This window comes from Dipteris shenzhenensis, chromosome 20, assembly GCF_047967505.1.
Source record: "Dipteris shenzhenensis isolate YYH24624 ecotype China chromosome 20, Dip_SZ_1.0, whole genome shotgun sequence".
NCBI lineage: Eukaryota > Viridiplantae > Streptophyta > Polypodiopsida > Gleicheniales > Dipteridaceae > Dipteris > Dipteris shenzhenensis.
Window position 1 is genome coordinate 5,801,471 of NC_141615.1, and position 12,264 is coordinate 5,813,734.

At 43.3% G+C, this 12,264-nt stretch overlaps 1 protein-coding gene across 1 annotated transcript in view; it reads left to right on the plus strand.

The window, feature by feature from the left end:
* The first annotated feature begins 3,958 nt into the window (after positions 1-3,958).
* The window catches only part of LOC147889174 (squalene synthase 8-like), a 100,364-nt gene continuing 92,058 nt past the window's right edge, over positions 3,959-12,264 (plus strand). The window contains exons 1-5 of the mRNA XM_087391235.1: positions 3,959-4,335; positions 4,663-4,705; positions 4,828-4,917; positions 5,012-5,087; positions 5,889-5,958. Of these exons, the coding sequence (XP_087247361.1) occupies positions 4,141-4,335; positions 4,663-4,705; positions 4,828-4,917; positions 5,012-5,087; positions 5,889-5,958 (474 nt within the window). The 5' untranslated portion in view covers positions 3,959-4,140. The remainder of the gene's footprint in view (positions 4,336-4,662; positions 4,706-4,827; positions 4,918-5,011; positions 5,088-5,888; positions 5,959-12,264) is intronic.

Consider the following 12,264-nt stretch of genomic DNA (forward strand, 5'->3'; position numbering starts at 1 on the left):
TAATCTCATTCAAAGGGGAAGACTTCAATAACAAGTTTTCATTTCAACAAGGCTATACCTAATCAAATGGGTATCAAAATCTTGTGGGGCATATAATCAATAAAAAAAATTGAACTAATTGAGGGTAAGCCTTTTGGGATAACCAAATTGTGAAGTTAAAATGGATTTATATTAAGGCATATAGTGTGCCATCATGCTAACTCATTGCCTAGTTCGGATCAAAGTAAGGTGTTGTCATATTATAACTTATTAAGCCAAAATCCATATAATTGCAATATCACGTCCACATCCCACTCTTTCTTTTGAATTTAGAAAAATAAAAATGGTAAGGCAGTAATTAAATTGGAACTATGGCTCAAGGAATGATTAGAGGATTTAATAACAAATCAACCTATCCAATAGTAAAGGAGCTTGTCATAGTGTTTCTCCATAATGCGTAGCTTCACAAAAACACAGTGAGCAGTTTATGAGAGCATCCTCCACTTTCTCTTGCTCCCTTTTCCTACACAAAATTTAGAGTTATCTTGATGATGTCATAAAACATCATGGCCAACCACAAAACTTGGCTTGATTTTTGGCCCCAATGATGTTTTTTTGAAGATTGGGTCTGAGCTTTCTTGTTTTCCAATAGCTTACATGATACATTTATGTTGTTGCCAAACTCCTACCTTGAGCAGTTTATGATCCCCTCAGTGAGACTGAAGGAGAGTCAACTAGACTTGTGATGGGACAAAGAGGTCCAAAGGAATGATACTTAGCCCAGTTTTACTTTTTCCACTTCATTCACCTTGAGGGTGCACCCACTTGATTTTTGCCATTCATGTCTCTTCTTCTTGGATGAGCTAGGTCTTTTTATATGTCCACTTCTAGCATTTGACTTCGTATATGAGACTAGTGTGATGCACCTTACATGTTATGGCTGATTAGAGTGACATACTTGAGTAATCATACTCAAGTAATAATTGTATTTGCATGTTACTCCACATAAAAGTGGGTGCCTTCATTCTATTGACCTTGTTTCTCTTTTGAGTTGATTTCATACATAGCTTATATCTGACATGTTATAGATTATGATTATTGCAATGCATACCCTTATATTTGGTAGTCACCTTTATTGGCTACTTGTTCAACAATACAATCATGGCTTAATTTTGTGCTCTAATAACACACTGGCTTGAAAATATCAATTGTTAGGCATATTTTTGGTTTAAGGAATGCAAGTATTATTTTTGAGTTTATTGTAAATCCTTGGATTACTGGCAACCTAAAGAGAACTGTTTATGATAATGTTCCTAACATCTTTTGCATGTCCTTGTACCATTTTAAGGTAGATAATTTGGTCAATTCTCTCTTGCTTTCTTTGTGCACCTATGGGAAATTTTTCAATAGACGTGATGAAGTGCGTTTTTGCTTGGAATATGAGACTTGTTATATTTTATTTTATTAGATTAGAGAAGTTTGCTAAAGTTTTGCATAGGGTAGTTGGTTTATTCTTGGTTTACTATATCGTAGTTACTTCGACATATATAGTTGTTGCTTTAACATATATTTTGTCTGTATACAATGGAGGATGCAACTTGAAACCTTGATATAGAGATATAATATTGACATGGTTTACTCTTGGTTCTACTTTGTAAGCACCCTTTATGAGGTGAAGGCATTGAGTAGCATGGATACTCGGTAGGTCCCAATTTAGACACAAATGATAATGTTCCTAACATCTTTTGCATGCCCTTGTACCATTTTAAGGTAGGTAATTTGGTCAATTCTCTCTCGCTTTCTTTGTGCACCTATGGGAAATTTTTCAATAGACGTGATGAAGTGCATTTTTGCTTGGAATATGAGACTTGTTATATTTTATTTTATTAGAGCAGAGAAGTTTGTTGAAGTTTTGCATAGGGTAGTTGGTTTATTCTTGGTTTACTATATTGTAGTTACTTCGACATATATAGTTGTTGCTTTAACATATATTTTGTATGTATACAATGGAGGATGCAAATTGAAACCTTGATATATTGACATGGTTTACTCTTGGTTCTACTTTGTAAGCACCCTTTATGAGGTGAAGGCATTGAGTAGCATGGATACTCGGTAGGTCCCAATTTAGACACAAATGGAGGGTGAGTGTGGCTTGATCGTCAAAGATGCGAATGTTAGCTGGGGTTCAAGGCAATGCCTCGATGATGGTATGGGTTCCTTAATAGGGGTGGTGGTTTAGTAGGCCATCGACCGAGCACCACTATAAAATGATAGCCTGTGTAGCCTTTCAAAATTCACTTTCTATTGCCCTCGTATTCACCCGGCATATAACCTTCGTCCTTTTCTATTCCTTGCATGCCATTGAAGCTTCTTCACCAAAGCACAAGGCTAGAAAGCAACTGCAATCTATTATTGTAATGATTGTACTAGTACAATTTTATTATCCACTCTCTCTCTCTCTCTCTCTCTCTCTCTCTCTACAAAGATCTATTTGTTTATGTTACATGTACAAGTTGTATTTTCTTACAATGACACACCCTAATCTTTCATTATTCACTCATTTGAGGGCACGACGGTGTTAAAACATTCATAGTTGGTGATATTAGTATCTAGATTCACCCTAGAGTGAAAGAATTTTAAAATGTGCAATTTGTGCATGTGCAGATATCTTTTAATAAATCCAACACTATTAACAATTTTGTATTAGTTCTTTTTGCATGCACTTACTTGCTATATGGCTCATAAGCATGCCAAAGGTCATTGCATTTCATCATACATAGCATCAAACCCAATAGCATGTCCTTTGGATTATTCAAGCAATTTAGGCCACATTGCACTTGCTTGGGATACCCAATTTTGCTGATGTGTATCGTAGGAGGGGGGAAATGTTGGTGGTGGCTGAAAATTTTACTACTACTATGAATTTTGAAAATTTTACACCTCTCACCTATAAATATTTGAATACCACAACCTGCACCTCCTTGCAACCTGCATTGTCATCCCTACTCATCAATCTTACCATCCCTACTCATCAATCTTGCCCTTGAACGTGCACCCAAAACCTCCTTTCCCCTAAGGAGCATCGGCATTGAGATGCTAAATATTGAGATGGCCCTTGCAACCTAGAGGACATGTAGCAGTGGGTAGTACATTAAAACATTGAGGTTGGACAACTCACGTAAGTTGTCTTCTATTCTTTGCTTGCCTCATAAGATATCTAGTCACTATTTTGGAGGTTCACTAATCATGGTGTCAATGGCAAGATACAACTCATCGTAGCTTGCACTTGAACACAGAGTGGTCTACCATTGTTTCTTTTGACAATTGAACAACAATGAATGAGTTATGAAGATTGAAGACCCATATTAGATGTCATAGGACACAACTAGCTTATATTCTCAAGTCCATGGTTGAGGTCATGATCACTATTGTCGGTTATTTCATTTCGTGATGTAGGTGTCATTGATGTGGAGATCAAGGATGGTGACATCAAGGGTGGTGACCTTGCTACACCTAGGGTGTTAGCACATGGGAGAAAATAGTATGGGAATGAGAAATGTAGTCCCATCCATATTTAATTGTACCATGTGCTAACAATTGATGGTTTACATGGGGCATCACAATTGGCATTGTTCCTCATGTTTAAGAGGTGGGGACAAGCATATGAGCTGCCTCCACTGCAGGGGATCCCCCCCTGGCAACCTTGAATGCTCACTCTTCATTTTTCCATTGCCATTCACTCTCTGCTACACCACTTGTAGCCGGAATGAGAGTCGAATCTTTTGGCAGTGCAATGGGGCAAATGAAAGTACTCGCCTACCTGCTCCATGATATTCGACCTGAGAATGTAGGGGGACAGGCTGTAAGGTCCTCACATACCATCTCGTGGTGACCCTTCCATAAAGGTGACGTACACTATTTCACGTGGGGTACACGGAATACATGGCGTGTGTAGAGAGAGCTCAAAAAAACGAAATCTAAATTCAAATATATGGACAACCGTCTAGCAAAACCTTACCTGATTCTCATAATTATAAAGAGGTGAGTGCATGGGGAGAGAGATGAATGTATCTGCATTTCGTCCACAGCGATTAGCTCTTCGACTGTCTTGAAGCCAATCATACGTTTAGCTTCGTTACAGCTGCACTACAGTACAGAGCAATGGGGCTGCTTGGAGGAATTTTAAAGCACCCGGCGGAGATTCCAGCCGTCTTGAAGCTCAAGGTCACAGCGATGCAATTACAAAGGCAAATACCCAAAGATCCAGACTTGGCGTTCTGTTACAATATGCTGCAGAGGGTCTCTCGAAGTTTCGCCATTGTGATTCAACAGCTGGGATCCGAGCTGCGGAACGCGGTCTCTCTCTCTCTCTCTCTCTCGATGGCGCGCCCGTTGTTGAGTATGAATTTTGCACGCCATAGAGTTCGAGCATTGCTGCCTGTCTTAAACGAGTAATAAATCCAACAACGAAAGGAATCCAGTCAGCTTCATCTGAAGATATTTTCTTCCTTTTTACTTGCGAGTGTGCGCGCGGTCGTGGTCATAACATTGGAGAACACTAACATGTTATATTAACCTTTCCTTTGAGCTGTTAGATTTCTCAGATCGGCACTTGCCTTGTCATTCCTCTAATGTTGCTTCTGAATCTAAGCGGTTCCAACCTAGACTTTATTTCTTTTGCAGATCTGCGTATTTTACCTGGTATTGAGAGCACTCGATACTGTTGGTGCGTTTCCTTTATTATCTCAAATAGAGGCAGGAAGTTGAAAGATTCCTATTTTGGACGCTGCCTTATGTGTGCAATGTTAAACACACTACGCATGTTCATTCTTTTGTGCTGGCCTGCAGAGGACGATATGAGCATTCCTGTGGATACGAAACTACCAATCCTGAAAACTCTGTGCCAGAGCATCTACGATCCTTCCTGGCACTTTCCTTGTACGTTTTACATCAAAATTTACCGGCATCAACCTTTGGAGCCGATGATGATTGATGATTGGAAATGAGCATCTCCATTATGTGGGTTGTGCAGGTGGGCAAAAGGATTACAAAGTTTTAATGGACAACTTTCATCACGTTTCTGCAGCATTTTTGAAACTTGGAAAGAGGTGGGTTGCATTATATGCATTTCTCTCTCCCTCCTTCCCTCCCTCTCTCTCTCTCTCTCTCTCTCTCTCTATACATACATACATACATACAGACAGACATACACATGTGCACGTATATATGTACATATGTACCTACTTTGAACCCACACATAGGACTTCTAGAGACATAGATACATGTACACAGATCAGATAGATGGATAACGCATACACACACGTTTAAATACATGCATCCATGTAGCATATATGCAACATACACATTCACAGCTCTCTCTCTCTCTCTCTATATATATATGTGCGCGCGTGTGTGTGTGAAACAAACGTACACACGCACGCGACTCACTTTCGTATGGTAGAATGTGCGCGCGTGTGTGTATGTATAAGTTTTGTGAGAGAGAGAGAGAGAGAGAGAGAGAGAGAGAGAGAGAGAGAGAGAGAGAGAGATTAATTCGATTCCATTGCCAAGCTTGCTTTTGCAGTAGTTGATATGCTGTTTCAAACTGTGCTCTCACAAATTTTTTAATAGCACACAATGCTCGGAACTTCACTGAGTATCTGTACTAATATCTTTCTTAGGCTATATGTGTCGTGCAACCAAACACAGATTCTCAACTGGCTCTGTTTCTTTCATGTGTCCATTCATACTTTCTGAAGAGTTTATACTTTTGATTTCACTAAAGGATTTTCAATTCAGATGCCTCCTGGGTCTTGCACCAAGATTGCCAAATTTATTACATAATTCTGGATTAATTCATTATATGTTCTTTACCATGTCCATACCACATCTTTTTCGGGATCTTGCAGTTATCAAGATGCTATAGAAGATGCAACAAACAAAATGGGACATGGAATGGCCAAATTTATATGCAAAGAGGTACTGTGTTTATCTGATTACCATTGAGAAATTTTAGGGTTATTTACATGACAGCAACGCAACAATGAACCTAGCCTAAATAGGGTAGTAAAATTTTCACCCAGGATTCTATATGATGTATGCCATCAAACCTGATTATGGATCTGTACCTGGAATTCCTTAAAGTCCATATGTAATAGTCATATATATATAGGGTTGATGAACTGGTTTTCTCATCTTGCAATGATATCTTTTACTAGAAGAAAGTACGTGCAAAGATTGCAAAATAACGAAGGAGTGTAGCATCAAAGCTAGGGAGATCATAGAACAGAATATATGCGATTGCAATAATTGTCGAGCGAGTATCATTTTCTTAGAAGTCAGACAAGGTTTACAGAACTTCAGTCCCGAGCCCTGGAAGTTATGATAATGGGAGAAAGGATTTCCATAGGTGCGTGGATTTAGTTGACATTTAAAAGAACGAAAGTCATCGTTGAGGGTGATGATCAAGTGCCCAGAAGAGTGAGATCCAAATTATAGCATTCCTCATGTGGCTCTAGAAGCACACGCCCGAGATGGTTAAGGTTGCTAAGTGCCCATTTGCACCACCATGCTTGAGTGTGATGATGATGCGTTTATGATTAAATATGGTTGTCACTTTTGCTTGCATCAACTTGAGTCTTACAGTATGTAGATATATTGATGCATTAGACATCAGACTGTTGGGTAGTAGAATGAATGCCCCATTTGTGAGCCCCCATATGAGGACAGCATCGGGGCTTGACACCTTGCATAGGCATGGGTTTGAGCGGTGTGCCATGTGGGCACAGTTAGAAGGTGCCGCATGGTCATATGATGTGGCCATGAAGGCTGTCACATGGGCAGTAGCAAAACAGGCTGCCATGTGGGCAGCAATGGCATGAGATATGGCCAGCAAAATAGAGCAAACTTAGGGCTGCAATGTGGGTGGTAGCTGGACTGCCATGTTCGCAGCAAGGACTACATGAAGGGTCTGGCACATCTGCAACAGTCTGGGCTGGATCTGAGAGGAAGAGATCAGCAATGTGGGTTGTGCGCAGGGCAGCATATGTGGGAAATGGAAGCCTATGGTTGGTGCAGGAAAGAACCATCAAAGGCCCAAACAATGGAGGCTTGGGGCCCTTATGTAGGCCAGGCCTGGTCAGCCTGTTAAAGGGGCTAGTCAACCCGTATCATTGCTGGTTGGGGGGGATGAGATCAACCCCTCTTTTATAAGTAGGGCCCTAGGGGCCTAGTTCTGTATTTATTTGGAAGCTGCTGAAGCTCATCTCAGCACAGCAAGCAGGAGTCTGAGGCAGAGTTGTGCGCATGTCATCTACAAAGGGTTCCTAATTGTTGCTTTAGTTTGGATTTGCCTAGGAATAGTCTTTTGTTGAGTGGTTAGGCTCTTAGAAAGCTAGCTCCTGTTTTTCTAAAAGGTATCAGAGGCTGGGCAATCATAGCCAAGGGAGTTGACAGCCTTGGAGATGAAGCCTCGTTAAAGCTTGCGTCGAAGGTTTGACATTGACAACTTAAAGAGGAAGGTGACTTCTGATCAGTCAAGTGTAACAAAAGGTCAGTGTGCTTTGTGAATCGAAATTCTCTTTGAAGTAGTTCTCATAGTGTGACATGGAATCCCACATGCCAATCCCAAGGCGTGGATACTAGGCAAAGTCATCTAAGTGATAGATCGAATGGATGTAAAGGATTGGGTCCTTAAACGTTGAGGCACTATCTCTAATCATTCGGATGACTGCCACATCAGTGCTACTGTATATGTAGTTGGTGGTGACTGCAACAAAGGTTTAGACGATCTTGCATGACTTTTTCGAGGCCAGCAATATGGCACGGATTGTGGCTCTTTAGAATCGACTATTAGGCTCATGATGGAAGAAGGGGACCTGGTACATGAACATGTGGTTAAGGTAAAGGTCTTGATAGATCAATTGGGGGTAGTTGGTTAGAATGTTGGTGTCAATCAATCATTCACTCTCATGCTTGGTGAAGTCCCAAGGAGCATCGTTTGGTAATGACCTTGACAGCTGGAGAGAGGTTTATTTGCTCCCTTGCCACCTTTCTGGTCGGTCTGCAAGATGTGCATTATTTGAATGTGCATTACAGCTGGTCTACTTATGTAAGCAATGGATTATTGCCATCTGTGTGTATTTGATACAGGTAGACCATTGAGCTCTTGGCCAACGGTGTTGCTGTAATCAGGTGAGTTTGAGATTCCGCAAGGCCATGCACTATTTGTGTGAGAGTTTGAGAATCATGTGACTTTATATTATTGGGAAGTTTTCCAGGATGTCAACAGTCAGATTCTACCAATCGGTGCCATCTTTGTGTCTGATCTGCAGCAGCCTTTTATAGGCTCAGATCCAGTCTGTAAACTCATAGACCAGTCTGTGAAAATGGCAGTTACAGACCAGTCTGTGAATAGCAGTTACAGACCAGTCTGTGAGATGGCAGTTACAGGAGCCTTCAAGGCTATAAAAGGAGGCTTTTCTCTCCAGTCCCCGCGGCAGTCAGTGCAGCAGAAGCCCCATCAGCTCTAGCAGCAGCACCAGCCAGAGTAGCCTCAGCAGCATCTGGAGCAGCCACTACAACAGCAGCAGCAGCAGCCCGTACAGCCAGCAGCAGTTCTACAGCAGCCCTAGCTTCTACGTGTATTGCCCTCTCAGTTCCCTACGAGTTAGCCTCAGACCCAGAGCAGTCAGCATAGCCTCAGTCCTGAACAGCTTCATAGCCTCAGCCTAGCCCTTCAGTGGGACCAATATTCTTTATTGAAGCACCAGCAGTTGTACAAGGGGGTGTTTTTGGTAATTGCCTGGTCCCAATAGCGATAATACGTTAGCATAACCCTGAGTATCCATGATGCCTTTATGCATGACCACAGTCTCGCCAGGTGCCACTGCTAGATTTTCGAGAGGACACTGTTTTACTTCCTGACGTAGATCTCGGCCGCTCTCGATACGAAGTCTGTGAAAGAGACCCAGAACTACTTAAGGGAGATCCTCAGCGAGGGGGGTAGGTGAATCTGTGTGTATCCTGGTGGATCAATGAACCCCTCCGCTGTGACATGTAAGAAGTGATCTCTCTAGAAGCTCAGCTTCACTGGGCCCAACCAAGTCCGGAATGTGTGTAGCTGTTGTAGATCCTCACGGATAACCTGGTTGACCTCGTGTGATAGGAGGGGAGAGAAAGGAGCATCCATGCTGTACTGGAAAGGGGGTAGTCTGTCCATGTGGAGCCCTAGTCCTGCAAACCATCTCTCTGTGCGTGCATACCAACACCTCTAATCTCCCCCTGCTACAAGTGCCATAGAAGAGGACAGTGCTAGCCATGGTATCCTGCTACGCCCGGATGTGTAATCCCCATACTCCCTAACTCGGTATAGATATGTAATGACTTGAAATGCCGCATCTAGGTGTAACGGGGGTGACCCAAACTCCGCCCGAATGATCTGGTGAGGGACGGATGGCTTACCACGGATCATCCGTGATAACATGAGAACCTGTAGCCGCTCCACCCTGGCCCACTCTGTATCCGACAAATCTGGCCCCCAACATGGGCTGCCATACATCCCTGCAGGGCGGACCAAGGAGTCAAAAAGCAACCCTTTGGTCCGTGGATCCTGAAAATGAGAGCGGAAGCACTATCTCTCAAGTCTAGCCAATGAAGCATATCCTTTGCTCAGGCGCGTCTGCATCACGGGTCTCATGGTGAAGGTGGGTTCGGAAAAGACGACCCCCAAATAAGTGTGATGAAACTACCTCAACAGGGGATTCCGCAAAAGTGAAATGCTTATTGCGCATGACGACTCGGGATGTATTGAAGATCATAACCTTGGTTTTATGCAAGTTGACCTTCAAATCATGAGACTCACAAAAGGACTGTAGTGCGTCAAGGTGTCTTTGGAGCCCCTCTGCTGAGGACGATAAGAGAGCCACGTCATCTGCATAAAGTAATATCTGGATCAGCGTGCCCGCGAGAGAGCAACCTACCCCACCTTGTGCTTGCATCACTGTCTCGAGCTCGTCGATGTAGAGGCCAAACAAAGTAGGTGATAATGGGCACCCTTGTTTGATCCCGATAGTGCTTCTGATCTCGTTTGTCCATCCAGATCCTATTCGGACTGTGCCTGAAACTCGCTCATAAAGTGCCATGACAGCCCAAATGATCTCCTGGTCGTAACCCAGATCCCGTAGGCGTCGTAAGAGATGGGCTCTCGGAAGGGTGTCAAATGCTTTGCAGAAGTCCACAAAGCAACAGTAAACCCTCTGCTTCTGTGCCCTCGCCTCCTCGATGATACATTTGAGCGCGAGAATGTGATCCATGATCCCATGATCCTGCCTGAAACGGGCTTGTCTCGCTGCTCTAAGTCCTCGACACTCCGCAAGTCTGTGGACCTCAAAATCAAGTACTAATGCATAAATCTTGGACATGACATGTCCAATCATGATGGTCTTGTAGTTCTCCGGGTTCATGGGATCCCCTGCCTTGTGGATGGGTGAGATAGTGTTGATGTTCCAGGTGCGTGGAAACCCCAAGCAAACGGCTTCATTAAATAGCTTGGCTAAGATCAGGGCTAGGAGGTTAATCCCATATGCCATGAACTCAGTGCATAGTCCCTCATGATCCTTCGCTCGGCCATTATGAAGTTTCATTACGGCATCCTTTACCCCCTCCCTAGTGAAGAGGGTGCAGGATGTGGGGCTTGGCATATGTGATAGGTTAGGGGCTAGCTGATTTGGGATATCATAGAGCGTGCGTGCATAATCAGACCACACTTGAGTGTCAGTGAGTGGTGGGGGGGCCGTCCCTCTAGAAATCTCCGCCAGAAGTGCTTAGAGTTGTTACTAAACAGAATGTTCAGTAGCTCCTCCTTGTTCCGACACATGAAGTCAAGTTTCTTCCTGCGTACCATACGGCGGTACTCGCATAGCGTTGTTGATTCGCTCGGAAGGTTGTTTTTTGTTTCGAATCTGAGGTGACGGTATAAAGCCTTACACTCATCATCGTACCAGCTATTACAGGGTACGGTCCCAGGGGGTGGTGAACAGGTGGAGCGAGTGGTGTGGGGAAAGGCGTGAAGAGCAACCTCGTGTAGTGAGCGAGTGACTAGGGCAGCACGGTCTTCTAGTAAGGGTATAAAGTCAATGTATGTGAGAAGAATGTACCGACGACCAGAGTAAGTAGGTGAGTGATTGCGATCAAAGCGTATACCATAAGTGGAGTAAGAGCTCAACGGGGTAGAAAGTGCTGTGCGGCGGGGGGTAGAAATGCTAAAGAAAAGATAGGTATGGTCAGCCCCTGGAGGGAGAGGTGCTACGGTAAAGTCAGTGATATGAGAGAGAGAGAGAGAGAGAGAGAGAGAGAGAGGTAGAAGTAGAAGTAGAATTTTTTAGCGTCCTCGGGGGGCCAAAAATGACCCATGGGACCCGTCTCAATACAATGTAAAAAGAGTCTCCTCAAGGAGAGGGGTCAGGAGTCTATGAGTTCTTGACGACAAGTAAAAAGACGAGTGACAAAAGATCCCAAAGCTGCCGGAGAGGCAATGGAGAGAACTGATGTCAACTGAGCGGAGTCCTCCAGTATCTGTTGGTAGTCCTCCCTAATATGTGCATAACGGGGGCACTGTAGAGTTACATGTGCCTCCTCACAAAGGGTATAGACTCTAGCATGTATGGGCTGGTGTATCCAAGCTCCCTACTCAATGGCAAATGTATGAGATCTGGTACGGAACTTGGCTATGTTCTTGCGATATAGAAGGGGGATAGGTGTGCTAATATAAGGCTGAGCATGTGTCTCTATGGACATGTATGTAGACCAACATGTTGGATTTATGTTGTCTTGATAATATTCCAGCTTTACCCTCTTTTCACTTGTCAGCCAGTGATTCTGCAAAGTGCTCAGTAAGGACAGTTGAAAATCTTGCATGTTGACCTTTGCAGGCGGCATGGTCAAATGTGCTTCCACTTTCCATCTGCTGAACCATTTTCTTATGTCGGTTGCCCATCCTGTGCAGATGATCTTACTTTTGTAGTTCTTTTGAAGCTTTGTGCTGGCCTTCCATGCTTTATGAGGCAGCCTATCAGGTTGCATTTGCTGTACCTCTATTAGGTATTGCATAACTCTGATCAATGCATGAAATTCAATCGGTCTCCTTCCCGTTTCCAACAGAAGTACTGCGTATGGAGTAATGGGTTTGACACCAAGGTGTCGCCTTAAGAAAGCTTTTTGCATTTTCTCAATATCATTCCATGTAGAGGCTGAAATGCTGCCTCCCCATACTTCCACTCCATATAA